Raw genomic sequence first — 22392 nt, 5'->3', positions numbered from 1 at the left:
TGTGAAACAGGCCTTGATGCCCACAGCAAGGCAACATCCACAGGCAGGTTGTAGCACTGAAGCCACCACATGACGTAGATTACATGTCTATCATTAAGAATGCAGGCTGTGTGTGTAAGAAGACTCTCCACTACACGCAGAGACACAAACAAACGCACGCGCACACACACACACACACACACCCCGGCCAGTATCAGATTGCTGGGGGTGTGGTGGTGGGGACCTCTCCTGTAATATTGTGAGGACATCAATCCTGTTCTCAATACATGAATTCACTATACTGGATGCAAGGTGGAAGAGCACATCTTGTGGGGGGTAGACATCTCTGACTCCCCCGACCCCTCACCCAGCCCTGCTAATCCTCCCTGACAGCCAGGTAGTGTGAGGGGGACCGGAAGCCTGCCATTGTCCCCCAGCCTCTCTCAGTTGGCACTGATTTATGAAACATTAATGAGCTAGCACCATTACTTGATCTTATCAGATGGCCTGTCTGTCTTTCACACTCTCAACCTGTAGGGAAGACTGGAATTGAGGAGTTTCATCTTCCTTTTAATCCCCCTGGTAATCTGTCTGTTTTGAGTTTAAAAGAGAGAAAGGGTTAAGGAAGCCCCCCCCCCCCTGTCGTCTTCCCTCCAAATTCTCCAGAGAAGTGGCCCGGGGTGGTCCAGCGGTCTAGCACCACGGAGTGGGGTGGTCCAGTGGTCTAGCACCAGGGAGTGGGGTGGTCCAGTGGTCTAGCACCACGGAGTGGGGTGGTCCAGTGGTCTAGCACCACGGAGTGGGGTGGTCTAGTGGTCTAGCACCACGGAGTGGGGTGGTCTAGTGGTCTATATAAAAAACTTTAAAAATAGGCGAGTGGGACTGCCCCACTCCAAAAAATAACCTTTAATATTCCCCAAAGAAGTAACTACCTCATAAAAGGAAAATGCGAAACCAAAAGGTCGAGGAACACACTGGTACTCTTATCCATAGTTTGACACTGAGATTAAATTAATTATTTTACTGTGGACTTTCCAAGTTATAGTATGGACTACTGTATGGACTACTACTAGTATGGACTACTTTAAGGGGGCGGTGGTAACCTTGAGGTTAGAGAGGCGGCAGGTTTCCGGTTCGAATCCTAAAGCTGACAGGAAGGGGTGTGAGCTGGCAACCAGAGAGTTGCTGGCCTCTCACTGAAGTTGCGAAGTTGCCTCATCAGAAAACAATGTCTCCCTGACCTAATTCATTGCCACTATTGTATGAAACTTTAACCAGAACTCTCTCACTTACTACAGCACCCGATCACTCATGCTTGAATACCATCTTGTGTTTTACCTAATGGGATTTGAATACATAAGTGCCCTACATTTACACAAACAGCTGATCTGACATAGTGGGCCAGGTTAATGATGCATCGAACGAAGTACGAATACCTGTTATTTTTACTGGGGAATATTAAGGAGAATATAGGGTAAAGAACATTTAAATAAATGAAGGAATAAGACCTTAAACTTAAGACCAAGAAAAGACAGTTCTATAGTTTAGCCTGGTTTCAGGGCAATGGCTATGATGATGATTCTGTTGAGACAAAATGGCTGCCACTGATTTGCTGTTAACTACTCCTCTTTGGTGTTTTCACAATGTGTCCTTCTTAGTGAGTGAGAGAGAATGAGAAAGTCTGTGCAAATACGAAAGCTGACATCTGCTTTTTTTACAGAAACATCAGCCCAATCTGATCTTACACAGGAAATCACTCTCAAGACACAGTACATCACCGGGAAATTAAAATTCATGCAACATAAAGTTCAGAAAATATGCCATGACTTATGATAGTATCATCTCCACACCCAGCTCAAGTACAAAAAAAAGTAAAGGCAGCAGAAAATAATGACCACACAAGATCAATGGCATAGCTGCCGGATGATGATAACACTGCACATAACTAATATCTAATAACTTATCTTTTTGTACATATTAACCTATGAAACCATTTTACAACTGATAAGCTTACCTAAACACAAATTTACCAATCTTACTGCCATTGAAATACTGTTTTTGAACAACCTCTTAGTCATGACTCCATCCTCAGTGCGGCCCTGACAGATGCACATGTCAGTCCAAATGAGTACTTGAAGTACCACTGACTCATAATAGTGATTGAGTCTCTCTCTTTCTCTCTCTCTCTCTCTCTCTCTCTCTCTCTCTCTCTCTGCCAGTGGCTCATGACCCTCTCTCCCGATCCCTTTCTCTCCTTCTCTCTCCTTCCGTCTCGACCTCTCTGTCCCGCTTACTCTTTTTCTCCCTCACCTCTGCCTCGCCCTTTCTCTCTCAGACTGTCTCTGTGCCTCTCTCAGCTTCCTGTCTCCCTAATCCTTAATCCTGTGAAAATCGGTCAGGCGGAACGGGGCAGCTTTGATCAGGCTCTCATATCCGGCGCGGTACCAGTGTCAGCTCACCCAGATCCCACAGAACCCTGGAGCCCAGCTGAGGAGCTCCAAACAGGAGTCACACCCCCAGCTCACCCTGAGGGAGACACACCGAGTCCCCGCCTGCCACCACCACTAGCTACAGGCAGGACCGCACCACCAGTGATGATGATAACTCGTAACTCTATTTCGCTCTGTAAAATGTGCACTGTTCCACGTGAGGATCCATCTTGGAAGAGTGACTTAGATGTACAGTAGTATACTGTGTCTGAGAAAACGTATGGCCACGCCTGCTTCTGTTGTTGGAGTCCTGAGGAGTCAATGTTGCATCCCTGTCACTGGTTGTTCGGTATTGTGTGGCACAGCCAGGGATAATACCTGTTTGTGTGACAGGGATGTCACCTAACACCCGCTGGGTAAGGTGGCACAAATTTGACACGAACAGGAAACCTGGCCTCCTGTAAAGGTCAGGTGGCTAAGGACATCTAGCAAAGCCTTTGTGTACGGCACAGCGCGTAGTATGCTGTGTCAAACGGCTTCCGCCTTGACAACCACACGCCAGCCCTTTGGATTGTTTGGCATGCGACTGTACAAGCACCGCTCAGAGAGACTTTATAAGCACATAGAACTTACATTTTTACTTTCCTTTCAGTTTCATGAAAATAGTTCTCTGTGGAAACCATTTATAGTTCCAGGTCTGAAAAGTTCAAATGTTAAAGGGGCAATCTGGGATTCAAACAACAGCAAAGCGATCACCCCACCATATTTTTTGTCAAACAGCTGAGGGGCTGGAGAAATGTAACTACTGTCAAATTCATAGACAGAACTACAACCATGTTTTGAAGCTATAAGCTGTTTATACTATAATTATAGTAGCTTATACTTATACTTTGGGGTTTTGATGGGGTAAGACAATTGAACTAAGGGATTTCTAAATTATATTCTTCAGGAATTCTCATTAATTTAAAAGTTAAAAAAAATGGAAGTATCAATCCCACATTACCCCAATAATACACAGTGGGAAAACTGAATCACAGTTCAAAATGTTGCCATCTTTATGTCATACCGGCAATCACATGGAAAATACAATGTACTATATGTTTTTTTTCCGAGTATGTACAGGACTCATGCCTGTTGTCGACACGTACAAATTCAATCTTTCCAATCCTGTGACGCACCAAAACATGCAGGTTGTAAAGCATGTCTTCTGATGACGCAAAAGACTATGTTTGGGGGAAGGATTCACAAGAGTCAGGGTTCATGGGTGTAAGAATGCAGGTACAATGATTGCATAGCAGACAGAAGAACATGGGACCCAGCGGAGGGTTTCCCGTTGCTCCACATGACTGGCGGGCTGGAGCTCTCTGCCATCCACAACAATACTGACACTGTGCTCAGACCCCATTTTAATCAGTTCAGCAATGTAATCAGGTGCTTTGAATCAGCCAGAGCGACTGAGCATTAGCGTGGCCCAGCTGTGTACAGGATGTGCAACATCTGATATGACCTGCAACTCTCTCTATCTATCTTCCTCTCTCTCTCTCTCTCTCTTTCTCTCTCTCTCTCTTTCTCTCTCTCTATCTATCTATCTACGCTAGGAGCATCACAGAATTCGATTGCTATCTGAAACCAATGCTCATTTCCTCTGACAAAAAAGAGGACAGTGTTCGTTATGATTATTAAATTGATGTAGCGACACCATTTGATCACCTTAGTTCCCTGTCAGTTAGAGCCCTGTCCCCTATCATAAACCTGTGTTTCTGTACATGTGTGCGTGCGTGCATGGGAGAGTCTTTATAAGATGGAAGAGAGCCATCATTCTTTAACAAAAGTAGGGGAGCCTATGTCATTGGTGAGAGGGCAGATGTGGTGGTGAGGTGTGGGTATCTGAGCAGGAATGAGACAATGGGAGTAAAGGCAGTGGGTGGTAGGCCTGAGTTACAGAATGTTCAATCACAGATTTGGTACGCAGGCGTGCATCAGAGAATGAGCACTCCCCCTGTTGACCTAGATAACATCTAACAGCAGGCGCATCTCTCTCTCTCTCTCTCTCTCTCTCTCTCTCTCTCCATCTCTCTCTCTTCCTTACGACAAACACTAATGCATACAAGGTGAATAGAGGATCAGACAAACAGGTAGATACAGTAACACATGAAGAATACTATCATTGTTGTGCCTCGCCCTCTTCCCCTAGCTTCATGGCATTGTCAATGTATTTATCGTTGTTTAGGAGGTGAGGATGCAAGTCGATTGATGGGGGATGGTCAACAGGGGTGTTTTAGGTGAAAATCCCTCTTGTGGATCTGGATTACGGTAATATAACTACATCCCCCCCTCCTCCTCCGATTTGAGAGCTGCTCCACCGTTGCTTGAATGTCTAGCCCGACACCTAGTGGCCTAATATGATAATGCACTCCATATATTTATTAATATATTTAGAAATGCACTGTCATATATAAGCCGTTGTAAATTAACACAAAATTTACCATAAAAAAAACATCTGTGCTTTTCTTCTCCTTTACACATCACACCTTTGTCTCTCATACATGAACCATCACAGCACCAGTCAGCACTATACCTTCTTCATTCTTAAAACATCACACCTGAGCAGAAACATGACTTCTGCCTCCTCCAACCCTCTCATCATTAAACATTACACTAGCACAAGAACGCAACATGTATGTACCTCTGGATTTGTGATAACTATTTCCAACTTGTCTTAATCACTTAACTGCAGAGTGTAAATACACACTTAACAACAATAACAACATTATTTAACTTTTATTACCAGTCTACTGTACATAGATAGATAGATAGATAGATAGATAGATAGATAGATAGATAGATAGCCTTCCTTGATGCTGCCCCTCCTGCATACCACCGCATACAGCACTGCGCTTGCCAACACTGACTGGTAATATGTTCAGCATACGCCAAAGGACCTGAGCCTCCTCAGGAAATAAAGCCGGCTTTGGCCCCTCTTGTACAGGACATCTGTGTTGCCAGTCCAGTCCAGTTTATTGTCCAGGTGCACCCCCAGGTACTTGTAGCTCTGGACCACCTCCTCTCCCTGGATGGAAACAGGAGACAGGGGGACCCTAGTCCTCCTAAAGTCCACCACCATCTCCTTTGTCTTGCTGATGTTGAGTAGGGGGTTCTGCTCACACCACTCAACAAAACTGTCCACCAATCCTTTGTACTCTGTCTCCTGGCCTCCACTGACACATCCCACAATAGCAGAATCGTCCGAGAACTTCTGCAGATGGCAAGTATCTGTGTTGTGCCTGAAGTCTGAGGTATAGAGGGTGAAGAGGAAGGGAGCCAGAACTGTCCCCTGGGGGGCGCCAGTACTGCTCACCACCCAGTCCGACACATATCCCTACAGCCGTACAAACTGTGGCCTGCTGGTCAGGTAGTTCGTAATCCAGGAAACAATGGGGGAGTCCATCTGCACTTTCAGCAGTTTATCCGCAAGTAGTAAGGGCTGTGTGGTGTTAAATGCACTGGAGAAGTCAAAGAACATGACACTCACAGTGCTGCCAGCCTTATCTAGTGAGCTCGGTGTAGCAGGTAGATGATGGCATCATCCACACCAATGTCTGCCTGGTAGGCAAACTGTAGGGGGTCCAAGGATGTCTTCACCAGGGGCCTCATGTGTGCTAACACCAGTCTTTCCATGGTCTTCATGATGTATAATCATTCAGAACACTGGGGTTCCTTTTCTTTGGTACCGGTACCAGGCAAGATATTTTCCACATTGATGGGACCTTTTTCAGACTGAGGCTTAGGTTAAAGAGGTACTGGAGTACTCCACACAGCTGGTCCGTGCAGACTTTCAGCACCTTCGGGCTCACACCGTCAGGGCCCAGCTCTCTCTTCACCTTAGCCGTACTGATGAAGACACTGGAGTGGGGGGTGGTAGGGGGGTCGTTGGCTGTGGCAGTGGTGTCGGGGAGCAGAATGATGGGGGGTGAGTTGTGAAGTGAGGAAATGGTGGGGCTGGAGGAGGAGGGGAATGGAGGGGAGGTGTGAATGGAGTCAGAGGGGCTGGAGAGGGAGAGGGAAGGGAGAGGGTACTGGATGGGACAAAGGAGTAGGTTGGAGGTGTGAATGGGTCCAGACAGGGCAGGGGGAGGGGAGGGGGGCTGGTCCGGTAGCTGAGCAGGGCTGGAGGAGCTGGGGGGAGGAGAAGGAGAAGGAGGATGGAGTGAAGAGCCCCCGAGTCAAACCTGTTGAAGAACTGGTTCAACTCGTTGGCCCTGTCCAGATCTCCAGCCACTTGAGGGTCATTAGACTGCTTGTAGCCAGTGATATTCCTCACGCTGCTCCACACCTCTCTTGTGTTGTTGTCCTGCAGGCTGTCCTCCATCTTCCGCCTGTAGGTGTCCCTGCTCTCCTTCAGCTTCTCCTTGAGCTCCCTCTGCACCCACTTCAGTTCTTCCTTGTCACCAGACCTGAAGGCTCTCTTCTTGTCATTGAGGAAAACCTTTAGGTCACTTCTAATCCAAAACTTGTTGTTGGGAAAACACCTCACCCTCCTAGTAGGCACGGTGTTCTCCACACAGAAGTTAGTGTAGTCCGAGATGCAATGTGAAGGTGTACATGTAATGAGTGTAATAAAACTCTTATCAATAGTGATAAATAATGGTATTTTGGATGTACACAATTAGGCATAAAACATAGGCTATGTACAGGCAATGTGTAGCTAAATCCATTGTCCATTGTCTCCCTGTTATCACTGACTGTAAGCTAGCCCATTCACACAGATATCCTAATGAGGCCTAATGTATTATCTCCCCGAAAAGCTGTCGAGTTTATGAGGGTGAAATAAGAGGCTTCATAGAATAATTATGAACTACAAACCATGGTGCACATAATGCTCATACAAGTAAAGCAGTCTTACATGACCTTGTACTTCCTTGAACATCTGATCTGGCTAAAGACAAAAAAAAACACTGAAAGCATTGCTCCAATGAATACAAACATGTTTAGATTTTGGTAGTTAAAAAAATGATTTATTTAACAGATACCCTTATTCTTTCACATAAAGGTTGAAGACTGACAGTGGATTTCTCATCGATGTGTTTGAGCTATTGATAATGTAGTCTCATGTTTTAATTGCTGATGCGATACAAAGGCCTCTGAGCCATACCTTCATCAAATGTGTTGCATCAATGCCCCTGTCCTTGCTAAATTAACATATCAGGATAGCATTGGCATGATTGGCACTCGACACAGGGGAGAGAGAGTGTGAATAAGATGGCTGATACCCAAACAGCTGAAAAGCTAAAATTCTAAAACAAGGACTACAACAACCACTATCCCTCCCCAATGCTCGTTCCATTCTGTCTCCAACTGCCTCTCCGCCACACACATTCAAACCTTGAATTAGGTACATTTGTGGAAGGGTTTTACAATTAACATCCAACCTATAATAAACACACATACACAAAACACAATGAACGGTAGGTAAAGTGAAGTGATCTTGTGAAAGGATGCAGCTCTTGTCCTTAAATCTGCGGTCGTGTAGGCAGGAACAGATTGCGTATAATCTTTAGGAACAGCAGCTCCTTGCAGATTTTGGTAATCCCAAAAAGATACTCATTGGGGATTGGGAATCCCTGATCCCCATCTACCTCCACTTCCATCTAGAAAGACAGCTTCCATCATATGTGTGTCCTGTTGTGGCCTATACCTTTTAGAGCCCATTATATGATATTACAATTCCATACAATATCACAATGGGTATGCCTTTATTATTATTACTATTATTATTATTCATGAATTATAGCAGGTCTTTAGTCTTATTTTTTGGATTTGTCAACGTTTCGAAGCTAATCATACAAGGCCTATGGCTGCTCATCACAGACGCAAAAAGGGATGATGCGCCCATGATGCGCCCACATCACTGCGGGGGCGCTCTCTTTGACCGTGCAATCAATTGATGTGTGTGTTTGTGTGTGTGGGGGGGAGGGGGGGGAGTCCACGACTGGAATAATGTTTTATGATGTGGTGGTTTTAGATGTAGTAGACTCATGGTTTGGATGTTTTGATGGGCTCAATTGTAATTTCAATTGAAATAGATGCCTTTAAAAATGCCAAATAAAATTATAAGTTTGTCACGTGACACCTCCGCGGCTGCAACACTGCCAACTAGTGAGAGAAGTCAGTTAAAGCGTTTTCATTGCACTTCAGTGCACACACGTTACTTGTAAACCAACCTCTCCAGCAAGAGCGATATTGCGCGTTCCCGTGAGTCTCTCGCCATAGAAAACAAAGCTATCTGCGCGGCTTCCATTACAACCGAGGGTGCAGACTTCAGGAATATCTGAATATAGACTCAAGAAAACACCCCTAAATATGGATTTACAGCGAGTGTAGCATCAATTGAGACCGGGCCTGCTTGGGGGGCCGTGAGACGGCAGGACACTCGCCAAACTGACGAAATAAGAGTTTTTCTCGGGGTGCTTTGTCTTGGCCATCTAGCAAACCATCATTGTCATTTCGATTTACAAGCTATTCAGCTAGTGATTGCTAGCTGAGGGCTGGAATACATCGCCATGTTGTTATCAAATAGTATCTGTTAAAAAGACTAATCTTGAAGCAAAGGCCGAAATCTTCTCCACCAGGCCCCACCGCTTTGTTACAGGGACCCGAATCTGTGCTACAGTCGCCGAACCCACCGCCACACTGACTGTTGTCGTCGGCGACATGGCGGAGCAGGGCTACGGTTCTTGGTGAGTGCGCATAGGCATTGTATTGCGCGACCTGGCAAGCTTACCAGCTTGATTTGATCGATGAATGTCATGGTTCATGTTCTGATGCACATTAAGTGGCCTGCCCTTTTATAAATCATTTTCTATTTTGCTGTGAAAGAGATGGTAATTTCGTGTTGTTAGCTTGTCCAAGCTACTACTACTAGCTAGCTAGCAATCGTTACTGGCTAGCTAGCCATTTCCAATGATGGTGGCAATGCATTGACTTGAATGGTTTGCGTAAGGTTGAATGTGGATATAGCGAACCAGCTAATGGTTTTTTTTGCCGACTGACAGTTTACTAGTATTGGGTTTTAAGGTTAGGTTGACCACGTGTCAGCGTCTAATTTCAATGTTAAAAATGTAGATATTTGGCCACATCTCTTTAGCAAGTGGCACAAAACAAAGACCATAGCTAGCCATCTTAGCTAGCGGAAAGACCTGTCATGCGCTAGATATATTAATATCAGACCTTAGCTAACATCATTGTCATCTTGACATATTGCTGGTATACAGCGTGTTTTAGTTATATATGTGGGGAATTACCGTTGTAATCGATAAATCCACTTTAATCTATTAACAATTAATGTTCGTAAGTGCGCAGCTAGAAGATAGCCCATCAGCTAGCCAGCTACACAGACAGTTAGCTAGCTAACTGGCCCAGTAATCTCGATTGACCTAATGAACGATCTTGGTAGCTAGCTATGTAGACGGAATGAAATGGCCAATCATAATAATTATCCCATTCTTGTTGTTGTTGACCATAATGGCACTGTCAATGTGTTACGGTGCACGCATTTTGTTTTGAAAACAAGTATTTGCATCATGAAGTGATGCCATATCTCTTTGTTCATACATTGCAGGTCTGTTATTTTCTATTTTCGCAAAATCAACAGCAGCAGTTATACTATCAGTTGCAGTTATACTGGGTATATATGTAAATATCTATTTCAATAGTGTTTTTACTTGTTTTCAATAGTGTCTTGAGCTTTTTATTTGGCCCATGCTATAGACACATTTTGCTGACCAATATTTAGAAAATAGAGGGGCCAATCCCCTCACAATAACGCCTGTCAGGCATTCAAATGTATCTGCAGTGACCCTGTCAAACCAAAACCCACAATTGAGTGAATACTTGTGTCCCAGGTAATCAAAGCACAGGTAACAAAATACCACTATCTTCTAAAATGTGCATTTCAGTGATGTAAATTGATGTGTAGAGCCACATGGATTAAATGGTTAAATGATTCAAACCCGTGGCCTAAAATAACACTTAGATTAGGTTAGATTAGATTTTAGCACTTAAGAGTTGACTGCCTTGAATTTCAGTGTGAGTTTTCTTAGCCAGGACTTGATAATGATATTTTCATAGAATGATCCCCCATTGTAAAAGCTTTATCCCAGAATGTGATCAAGGGATCAATTTTGAGAAGAGTGGAAAGAACACATGTCAGTGTAGGCCTAATGTCTGAAGTGAAGAGCATAGCACCGTCATTTTACATTTACCTCATTATTTTACATTTACCTCGTTACCTTATGTAGCTGACATAAGGAGGCAGGGATTGTTAGCCTATATGGTTGATGATGATGACGACTGCCTATGGATAGTTATGCTAACCCTTTATAACAACATGCTGTAATTTACGTAACATCGTACTCTGCATTGAACATGTTCAGTTTTTGGTGAAGATGTAGCCTAACCCTGCAGCCATATTTTACTTGTCTCTGTCATCAGAAATGTGAAATCTGTCTCAGTTCTGGGCTATCCCGTTGAAAGAGGTGTAGGGACATACTAAGATTATATATTTTTTTGGCATAGAGGCCTCGACGAGTAGCAACATTCATTTTCAAAACCAACCACACCTCGCTATGGTAACGTTTGTGAAACCAAGTCTTCCTGGTCGCCTGGTCTAGCCCTCAGTGGCCAGGCATGCATGCCTTTGGCTTGGTGGAGGACGCTTTTGGAATTGTTATTGAAAACTTGTTTCCCAACTGACAAGGAAGTCTTATGGCATTTTGGGCTGCCATCCAGGCCTCAACAATACAGGATTGTATTTGTTTTTTTAAATGTTCAATTTATTTATCTCATCCATGTCACAGAGCCTTATGTGCGAAGAATTCAGATGGATCAATTTTAGTAGCTGAATGAAGTGTAGGCCTAGCCTAGAGAAAATCAGTCTGCTATGTTGACGATGCCATAGTAAAAACATTCAACTTGTTTTGCATAGGCTATGTGTCTCTAAGCACTGGAGACATGGCAATCACTTGAAACAAAAAGTGTTTAATTGGATCTGAGTTGAATCTAAAGCAGCAAAAATCTTTTTACATTTCAATGCAGAATCTTGGCTTAGATTGGACATTTTGAATTATCCACCTCTCACATTCTAGGTTAATTTGAATGTTAATTATTCAAAGATACCAGTCTGTTTAGTATTACTATCACATTATGTATTTTTCCATCTCAAATTTGGCTGCCATTGAACTTGGTGTTTGCCAAGGGAGTAACGTTAGGATATCCTAACGCATCTTTAGCTAAAGGATATAGACCAAAGATATATATACCACCAAGACAGAAGGTCCATGTTAATGTTACTTTGCCTTTGGAGTGTAACACTTTGCCTAACTATGAGGAACTTCTGAGACCTTGGTAACAGTTATATCATTGTAAAAGTATAGGCTAGACTTGTGAAGTCAAGGATACATTTGACTAAAAATTAAGCCTGGCGAGTCAGTTGTTTGCAGCCATTAGAAACACATCTTTATGGGACTGCCAGGACCAGGCCACATTTCCGAGGTGTAGCTGGCATTGTCCCGGTGTCCTGTTTCAACTGGGAACTACAATACTACATGATAGCCCTCCTGCTAGGCTTCTTGTCATTTCTGTATTACTGAATGAAGCAATGAATGAAGACGGATTGGAGATTCACGCTTTTCTCTTCGGAATTAACAAGTGTGACATTATTTACCTGTGAATTGAATTCCTGTATGGTAGGGCTGTAAGCACTGAAATGAGAAGAGGTGTCGTAAGAAAAAAAAGCCTTTGATATAATTGCCAGGGCTGATTTGCTATCAGCATAAAAGGGAACAAAAACTGGTGAGGCAGGCAGGGTTTGTCCAATTGAGGTTAAAACTGTAACAGGATTCTGTTAAAGGACTCACTTGAGGTATATTTTGCAGCTTACTTTTCCCCTTTGATCTCAATCGTCCAGGCCAGTAGTTATTTTAACCACCAGTTTTATCTCACACTTTGACTTGAAATGGAGATGTCAGTTGGGCCCACCTATAGGGTGAGGAGAGTTTCACTTTGGCATGTCTGAGAGAGAATTTGTGTTAAAAGAGCAATCCATTAGCTTATAGCCCAGTGCATGCCGTGATAGTGATGACATGTCTTATCCTCTGAGTTCACGCTCCACATCTCATAAGTAGTGTCAATTATACTGGTCTGTGTGCCTCCTAACACTTTGGGGTGTAATTTGGGGAGCTGGAGTGCAGACCTAAGTGCTGTGTTACTCCAGGCGACAGGGTGCATGGTAATGAACAGGCAAAACTGTTAAATTTGGGGGTGGTTCTTCTTAACCTCTAGACTACATTCCACACCCCTGGCTGGAGAGGGAGAGGAGAGACTAGAGGTCAGGACCACAGGTCAAACCTGCATCTTTGAACTGAAGATGGGACTTCTCCAAGACCATCGTGGTGCTTGCCCCTGAAATGTGCCTGTGTACATATAGGAATTCTATGTAAGACACATCTGATTTGACACTATAGGCAGTTACATGCTCTGTGGAAGAAGATAAGCAGATGCTGTCCTACAACATGGATAGCAGATACTCCCCTACATCGTTAGCTGTTTCTGTTTCCCAGAGTGTGCCCCTAGTTTCTAGATACTTCAGACTATATTCTCAATGTAAGTTATCCTTGAGAAAAGGTAATAAGTGAAAGCTGCATTGGAAACCTCTAGCTCTCTCACACACTCAGGGAGGCAGCTATCGCATCATCATTTAAACAATAGGCCTCGGCTTAGCCTAACTGTGATATATATGATGGACTTAGTATGGCACTCGATCCAAGCTAAGCTCCTTGTTGTACTTAGGTTTGTTGTTTGTGCTTAGCCTATAAAACCACAAGTACACTGTTAGTTCTCTTATGAAACCATCAGTCTCGCGTCTGCGACTCTCGCGTCTGGGTCTCACCTTTAATGTAAACAATAAGAATTCATTACAACCTGTGATAAAGGAGGGTTTACACATACCCGAGAAGGCCTAGTCGGGAATTCTACATCTCACCCCACCTTCATATCCACCGCTGAGAAATAAGCCTACAACATCCCATTCTCCCACTAATAGATCAGTATTTAGTTTTCCCTGTGTGTTGACTTGTCCCACAGTTTTGTGAACATGTGCGTCGTTAGTATGGTTTCTGTACATTCGTGAGAGTATGTACAAGTTCTCCTACCGAGGCGTATCTTTGGGATAGGAGGCGTCTGGCTGCCAGACTAGTCTGAAAGATTAAAAGCAGCTCTCCTACCAAAAGCACAGATAGTCACAGATAATCCTTCCTGTTTGTCAGCTTACCAATTGAGTGTCTCTGAGACATTTACCGGTTTGCTGTGTTGCTACCAGTCTTCACAAATGAAATACTTGGGTACCCCTGGTCAAGGCTTAAGGAGCTTTAAGGTCTCGTCTACACTTGACTCAGACTGTTATCCGAATGTGATGATCAGATCACAATCCAATCACAGTGTGCGTCCAGACTTGGTATTAATAATTCAAAAATGAGCCTCTTAGCAATCTCCCGTCCCCACATTATGTCAGAATTATGTTCTCTCCTAACTGTATTTAATAGGCTGCAGGCCTTGTGTCTAGACTAGATAGAAATTGGAATACAATGTGAGCTCGTCCACCTCTCTAGGTGGTCAGCCGGATCCGAACACAATCAGGCCAACTCAGGCCTATGTATGGAGCATGTGATGATGACCGGTGCTGAGAAATGTCTTCTCTTGAGAAAGGCTTAACAATGGCTGGGCATCAAGGAAAGCTATTCTCTGATGAGACGCCGATTTAGGAATGTGGTTTCTAAACAATATCATGTCTCTCAGCTCAATAGTATGTTAATCAATGATATCATATCAATGATTCAGTTGACATAAATGTCAAGTTGTTTTTGTTGTCAGTGGAGGCATTACCCAAACACCTCTTCTGTCATATTAACCTGCCCTAGATGCTCTTTTGTAGTAGGCTGTGCAGTGGAGGCTGGCGTAGGTAGAAATCAGAGGACGGGCTCATTGTAATGCATGGAATGGTATCAAACACTCTACGCTATGTGTAGCTCGTGGTGTCTTAGTACACTGGGTCAGTGCTCTCATGTCTGACATCTTTTGAGTATGTAAACGTTTGTTCAGACAGGAAGACCAGGCCTACAATATGGTGTGTTGCTCTTGTCAAGTCTGTGCCCTTTCAGAGTGTCATCCATTGCAGTGACGGTGGGGGAAAACAAGGAGTGAGCATCTGAACTAACTCTCTCTATCTCTCTTTCTCTCTCTAGGGCGTACTCCCTCGTCGACTCCAGCCAGGTGTCCACCTTCCTCATCTCCATCCTCCTCATCGTCTATGGCAGCTTTAGGTGAGTGTGACCTGCCGTGCCCACATCTGTGACATCACAGATGGGAGACTAACACTGGTCACTGGGGTTGTCACGCTTTGTTGTTTTCTTAACATCCACACAGTGAGGACATATGTTGAATTTGCATCAAATAAGTTGTATACGTGTGTATGTGTGAGAGAGAGGTTAGTAGTATTACAGAGTCATCCTCTCTCTCTCCCTCCCTCTCTCCCTATGAAGATCATTAAACATGGACTGTGAGAATCAGGAGAAGGATAAGGATGGTAACCCTACGCCGTCATTCAATGGCAACACAAACAACAGTGAGTCTCACATATTTGGTGAGACATAAGACATACAGAGCGTGTGTTTTTCTTTTGTTTACAAGTTATGATGCAGTGGATTCCGTGTGTGTGTGTGTGTGTGTGTGTGTGTGTGTGTTTGCTGGTGTTCACACACCACACACAATTGCAGAAGTGTGTGTGTGTGTGTGTGTGTGTGTGTGTGTGTGTGTGTGTGTGTGTGCTTGCTTTCCATGTGCATTTGAGCATTTTCACTTGTTGTGTTGTTGTGCTCTCTTGCAGGTATCCAGACCATAGACTCCACACAGGCCCTGTTCCTGCCCATAGGAGCCTCCGTGTCTCTGCTCGTAATGTTCTTCTTCTTCGACTCTGTCCAGGTGGTCTTCACCATCTGCACTGCAGGTATCCATCACACACACACACACACACACACACACACTACATGCACCAGAATGTCACAGGTGGGATGTAGTGAAGCAATATTTTTGCCCTATCTTTGAACTAAAGTCAAATAGAGGTGAATTTGGTTGTTTTATTAGAACATCATATTAGATACTCCAGTTCAGTGATTCAAAGTCCAGGTTATCATACTTTGAGGAAACGAAAAATCCTTCCACTGGTGGATTTTGGAGAAAAAATCCTTCCACTGGTGGATTTACAGTGATCATTGGAGAGATTAATTACAGTGACGATTATGACCTGCCAGCGTTTCACTGACTAAAGCCCCCTGGATTGAAACAAGCAGTCTGTCATCATTATCACTCTGTCTCCCTCACTGCTCTTCCTCTTCCTCCACCTCTTCCACAGTTCTTGCGACAATTGCATTTGCATTCCTCCTGTTGCCAATGTGCCAGTATGTGACCAGACCCTGCTCCCCACAGAACAAGTAAGGAAACTATGTGCATTACGCTACAACGCTTGTCTTCCTCTCTTCCCTCGCTCTCTCTCTCGCGCTCGCTTGCTCCCGGTCTCTCCCTTGCTTTCTCTCTCTCTCTCTCTCTCTAATCTTTGTCTTCCTTCTTTGTACTTTCAATCTTATCTCTCTCTTGCTCCCTCCCTCCCTCCCTCCCTCTCTCTCTCTCTCTCTCTCTGTCATGAATCTACATAATGCCATGTGAATCGATGTGTGTGACTGTCGTCACTTGTGTACCAGAAATAGCAAAATCCCAATAATGATTCCACAGCATATGCAAACAACCCTTTCATTCACTCCAGAGACCTCACAGATTCATTGGCTTGCATCCGCAGCCTCATCAATAGGATATTAGAAATGCATAGCAGCACGTCGCTTCACATGTCAAGCCGTCTGAGTGGCTTGGCTATCAAACGTCCATTAATTATCCATATAACCCGTGGCGAAATATATTTAAAAAAAAAAAAAAAATGTCCATCTATTTCTGACGAGCCAAGCAGTCTGAAATTAATTGGTGTATTCTGAGTTATTCAACTTAGACACCCTTGTTTGAACACGCAAACCAAATTTTGCAACTGACCCCCATTTGTACCTCATATCAACTTGTGGAAATAGTTTTTCTCCTGTGTGTGTGTGTGTGTGTGTGTGTGTGTGTGTGTGTGTGTGTGTGTGTGTGTGTGTGAGTCAGTCACAGTGTATAAAGCCCTCTTGTCTCTCCCTACAGGATTTCATTTGGTTGCTGTGGGCGCTTCACTCTGGCTGAGCTCCTCTCCTTCTCCCTCTCTGTCTTGCTGGTGCTCATCTGGGTGCTGACTGGACACTGGCTGCTCATGGATGGTGCGTCACTGTGTTATGTTTGGCGTGTGAGAGGGAGCAGTGCATGTCAGATTGTCTGCCACAGGGGGCTGAATCTTTTTTTTAGTATGTGTGTCTTTGTCTCTCTCCCCTTCTCTCTCTCTCTCTCTCCAAGCTGTGTGTACTTTTGCCCACATACTGTGTGTTCATACATGTCTCTCTTTCCTCAGCTCTGGCCATGGGCCTGTGTGTGGCCATGATTGCCTTCGTGCGGCTGCCCAGTCTGAAGGTGTCTTGCCTGCTGCTCTCCGGCCTGCTCATCTATGACGTGTTCTGGGTAAGAACACCCCCCCCCCCTATCCTGACCGTCTCCTGACTGATTGACCCAAATACGACCACTCAAGCACAGAGCCATGAGTCACCCGACACCAAACAAAACTTTTTATACAATGTCAAACCGCTGGTGAAGCCGCCGTGCTGTATTCCAGAGTCCTGGGGTTAATTGAGGTGGACCGGGGTTCAGGAACAGTAGTTAGCCGAGATGGAGTGTGACATTTCTGTGCTAGTAGGACAGTGGAGCTTTCTTGTTATTCTCCCTGCTCGCTGTGAAGCCTAGCAGATGTTCTCCTGTTCTAACCACGTGTAAAGCTCTGTGTAACAACCACAAAGATGGACACAGATGGATAGATACACTCTACGACTATGGTCACAACAAACTGGACAGTTGTCTGAGATGGCTACCAGGCTCAGTGGATATCTCACACACACCCCTCACCCCCCCATCTCCCCCTCTGCTCCAGGTGTTCTTTTCAGCCTACATCTTCAACAGTAACGTGATGGTGAAGGTGGCCACCCAACCGGCTGACAACCCCTTAGATGTGCTGTCCCGGAAGCTCCACCTGGGCCCAGGCATGGGCCGCGACGTCCCCCGCCTGTCCCTCCCCGGCAAGCTGGTCTTCCCCAGGTACGCCACAGGCTTAGTAGAACTCTCCCTTACACTAGAACTCTATTGATGAACCTCTGCCTTTCATATGAAATCTGAGCTTTCTCTCCCTCCCCCCCTGCATCCTGCCCTTCTTCTTGTCTTGCTTGTCTGTATTTTCTTCCTGTCCTCCTTTGCCCTTGTTTCTTTTATCCTTTTATCTCTGATCTCTCTCTCTCTTCCCTCTTTCCCACCTCAGTTCCACGGGGAGTCACTTCTCCATGCTAGGGATCGGGGACATCGTGATGCCGGGGCTGCTGCTGTGCTTCGTGCTGCGTTACGACAACTACAAGAAGCAGGCGAGCACGGACGGGACGGGCCCGAGCATGCCGGGGCGCATGCAGCGTGTGTCCTACTTCCACTGCACCCTCGTCGGATACTTTGTGGGTAAGGATGGACAGACCGGAGAGGAGAGATGGACAGAATGTCCCGGCTCCCATGTGGGCTAGGTTAACTCTGAGCTTGTAGAACCTCAGCCCTCCAGGCGCTGATCCACTAGTCTCTTGGGAGGGATTTTGGTATCTTGTTTGTATCAGCAAGAATTGGTACACTGTCATACTACTACTGGAGGTTTTGACTTCTCTACTGTGCTGTGTAGTGATTGTGATGTTGTCTCTCTCTCTCTTTCTTTCCCAGGCCTCCTGACAGCCACCGTGGCCTCCAGGATCCACCGCGCGGCACAGCCGGCCCTGCTCTACCTAGTGCCCTTCACCCTGCTGCCTCTGCTCACCATGGCCTACCTGAAGGTATGCACGCTGGGGGGGAGGAGGTGGGATGGGATGGGAAGGGCTGGGAGGGGGGGTGCGGGTGAGTTGAGTTGAAGTGTGTTTGTCAGGAACGTTGGACACTGAGAGGGAGAGAGACTGATCATGTGCAGTGTGGGAAGGAGGCATCAGTCCCCCCCTCCCCAGAGGTTACCCAGAATAAAGGCCAAGAGGACACAAGGACCAGTGACCAGATGTAATAGCTCAGGATGTGAATGAAGTGGTTGAGGTTAAGGGAGTCTAACCCCTGGTCTAACAGCTATTGTAGCCGTTTAGTGACTCTAACCCCTGGTGTGTCCTGTCCTGTACAGGGGGACCTGCGGCGCATGTGGTCAGAGCCTTTTCACACCAAGGCCACCAGCTCCCGCTTCCTGGAGGTATGATGCACCCTGGGATACACAGCCAGCGGGAGGAGGCCCAGGAACCCCTACCTTGAGAAAGAGAGAGAGGGAGAGGGAGCGCACACTGAAGAGAGGCCATGGTCGCCTCCTCATCACTTGTTCATACTTTCCACCCATCCTCAGAGCAGCCCTCAGCCCTCAGACGGACTCCAGTGTGTGGGCCTCATCGCCAGACACAACTCCTTTTTATTTTCTGTTTCCTCTTTCTCTCTCTCTCTGCTTCCTCTTTCCCTCCATCTCTTCCTCTTCTCACATCCTTTCTGTGTTCCCCCTCCTCTACCTCCTTATTATATTTAGCTTTCCCCTCTCTCTCTCTCTCTCTCTCTCTCCTACTTTTCCATCCCTCCTTTTATTGGTTCCACTCCCTTCCCATGGCCCATTCCATTTTTTCAGGCCTCTTTCCTTCTCCTTTCTATCTCTTTCTTTCTTTCTTTCTCTCTTTCTCTCTCTGTCTTACTACCCCCCCCACCCCTTTCGCCCTTTCATCTCTGTATCTCACTGACTCTGCCGGACTTAAAGGCCAGGCCTCCCCCTATGTGGACTAATGGTTGTGGGACGTGACTGGGGATTTTTTTTTTTTTTTTAGCGTCGTCATCAAGGTTATGATTATTGTTGTTATTATTCTGGAAGCATTTCAAACGGACCGCGGAGGAGAAGAGGTGGAGCTGCTGCTGCCTCCCCCACGCAGGAGAATGACATCATAGCACAGGACCTGCATCTTACACAGGAGAGGAGAAGGACGGTTCAGTCTCTCCCTCCGTCTCTCTGCCCTCCATCTCCCCGCCCATGTCCCTGTAACCTCTCTTTCCACTACACCCCACCCCCCCTCTAACAAACTCCCCATCATTTCATTTGCTGCCCCCCTCACAGAAACATGTATTTTATTTAGAAAGATTTTATTCTTGGCATATACAGAAATGATGCATTATAAATTGTGAATGTGTCCCTGCCAGGGGGACACATCTCTCTTTGTATATATGTGTACACATGTATTTGGGGTATTTTGTGTGTGTGACAGAGAGAGTGTGTGTGAATGTGTATGAGAGAGAGGGAGGGAGTGTGTGTGTATGAGAGAGTGGAATGAGAGGTTGTGTTATTTCATGTTTTAATTTTAGAACAAGGACTGGTAAAAACATTGACAATGAGAAATTGTGGTTTGATAATTCTGCGCTGGGTGTCGATGGGACACCCCCCCCCCCCCACCCCCACCCACCCCTGAGAGACAGAATGGACATTGGGAAAACCCTCGGCATGTGCCATTGTGTGTGTGTGTGTGTGTGTGTGTGTGTGAGTGTGTGAGAGTGTGAGCCTCATCGTATAGCATTACCTTTTTTTTTTAAATAAAAGATAATCAGTGGACCCTGAGAAGTTAATATGAACCATAGCTAGGTTTAGTCTGTCAGGTTTAGTACCCAACAGTTTTTTGGACATTTTGGATGGTCACTTCATCCACTGCTTAAAAGATACTGGAAGTAAGTGTGTGTGTGTGTGTGGTGTGTGTGTGTGTGTGTGTGTGTGTTTGAGGGGGAGACATGCATGGAAGATCACAGTTTGCTGGCTTCCTGTCTTGGGTTGTTTTGTTTTTTTTACCAGTTTTATTTTTATGTTTGTTCTCTGGCCTTGCATGTCAAGTGTACAGTTTGTGTCATTCCTCAGACTGCATTAACAAGGCAACCGCCGCTCCAAGACTCTCATGCTGCCCCAAACCCAAGGCACTGAGTTTGCGAGCAAGGTCGCAAAGAGGAAGGTCAAATGGACAAAGGCCATGGGTCGCAAGGACTCTGAACAGCTCTGACCCACATGGATTTTTGAGGCACGTCAGCCCCCAATTTCACTTGGGCTGGACGTTACCTGAACACTGTCAATGTGGGACACAGACAGCCCCACAGTCTGACGGCCCAAGCATCATGGACATCATGTAACCACGACAACCCCATCCCTGTCCCTCTGCCTCTCTATGGACATGGCAAGTTTAAACAAAAAAAAACAAAAAAACAAAAATACTGATGACGATCATGGTGATAACAATTGAAAAAAAAAATAAGATGTTTTCATTTTTTATGAAAGATCGCTTCCTTTTTATCCCCTTGTTTGTATTGTTTGTTTGTTTTTCCATTTTTTTTCTTAGTGCTGTAGATTTAGGTTTTTCCATTTTATACTTTTCTTTCCTCCTATCCTCCCCTCCAGCAGAGGGGTGGAGCTCTGTTGGTGCGTTGACATTACAGCTGAATGGATTCTGTATAAAAAGTTGAATAAATAAATTAAGAACTGTGTAGTGAAACATGGATCCTGAAGAGCTGAATCTAAAACATTTTGTCTCCTTTAACCCCCTCCCTGCTCCCTGCTCCCCTCTCCTATCCCTTCTTCCCCCCCCATTCAGTCAGGATTCTGCTGTAAATAAACATGACTCTAACTGTACCATGTCTGTGTCTGTCTCTTATTAGTGGGCTTGCTTCAGCAAGTCCAACTATTGTTATTTCTCATACTTTATTATTATTATTATTATTATTATTCCAGTTCTTCTGATTTGTCGGTATGGTACTCCTACAGCTTTTAAGCTATTCACACCATTCCAACTTTAAAACATGCAGAGAGGTCTAACTTGAGTTGCTTACATTTATATTTTTCAAACTCATACCTTTTATACTTACGCTTTTTGTAATGGCGGGATGTTGATTTGGGCCACCATTCTGAGACCCCCATTGTTACTGCAACTGCTATTGAACTTTCACAGCTCTTGAATAAAAACAACAGGAGACCTGCAGAACACATTCTTAGAATGATTACACAACAATGCACTCTCTTGGTACCAGTTCTACCCCACTGAACATCACACCCAACCAACTCTACCACTCTCAACCACTCCACTGAACTACCCAAGGCTCATCCTATCTATCTATCTATGACCTTCTAACAAACTATATCTAACCTACTGTCTCCAACTATCTGAAAGGTTATATCTATATAACCTTTCAACTACCTAGCATCATCCTTTCTTCCTTTCACACCATTCACAACTGCTTCACTCAGTATAACCCATACTGATCAACCTCTTAATTGTTTTGATCTTTCCATACCTCCCCTCTCTCATCTATCCATCATCTTGTTTCGTCTATTCATTCATCCATCCATTCAATCAAGCAACCTATCTCACTTTCTTGCAACTACCCAGAAAATCATCCTCAACCCTGATAAAAGCTCTCTGATACCCATTAAACTTTTAAAACTCTCTACCCACTCCACTGAAGTACCCCTGTCTCATCCTATCTATCTATCTATCTATCCAACATTCCATCCATCCAACCAACCAACCAAACCATCTGTAACTTCATCCGCTACCATCATAAGAATCTCACTTTCTTTCAACTACCCAGCAAATCTATCTATCTATCGAAACATCTTTAAACTTTTTCCACTACCAAAATAACACTTTGCAAGCCCAAGGTCATATTGGTGAGGGTTAGTAATAGGAAA

General features: G+C 44.9%; 1 protein-coding gene across 2 annotated transcripts; it reads left to right on the top strand.

Moving 5' to 3' along the window:
• Positions 1 to 8641: 8641 nt before the first annotated feature.
• Positions 8642 to 21205, top strand: sppl3 (signal peptide peptidase 3). 2 transcript variants are annotated; one of them, XM_083670581.1, is made up of 11 exons: positions 8642 to 9145; positions 14705 to 14782; positions 15002 to 15084; positions 15346 to 15465; positions 15871 to 15949; positions 16701 to 16813; positions 17002 to 17108; positions 17572 to 17735; positions 17953 to 18140; positions 18390 to 18499; positions 18829 to 21205. In XM_083670581.1, exons 1-11 carry the CDS (start codon positions 9120 to 9122, stop codon positions 18898 to 18900), a joined length of 1140 nt encoding a protein of 379 aa, XP_083526707.1. In that variant the 5' UTR covers positions 8642 to 9119; the 3' UTR covers positions 18901 to 21205. The 2 variants fall into 2 exon arrangements, with proteins under 2 accessions (XP_083526707.1, XP_083526706.1); XM_083670580.1 differs by having other exon boundaries at positions 15002 to 15102.
• Positions 21206 to 22392: the final 1187 nt, after the last annotated feature.

The sequence above is a fragment of the Argentina silus genome (assembly GCF_951799395.1).
Source record: "Argentina silus genome assembly, chromosome: 5".
Classification (NCBI taxonomy): Eukaryota; Metazoa; Chordata; class Actinopteri; order Argentiniformes; family Argentinidae; genus Argentina; species Argentina silus.
The sequence above is the reverse complement of the archived record's forward strand: the minus strand, read 5'-3'. Positions and strand labels throughout refer to the sequence as shown.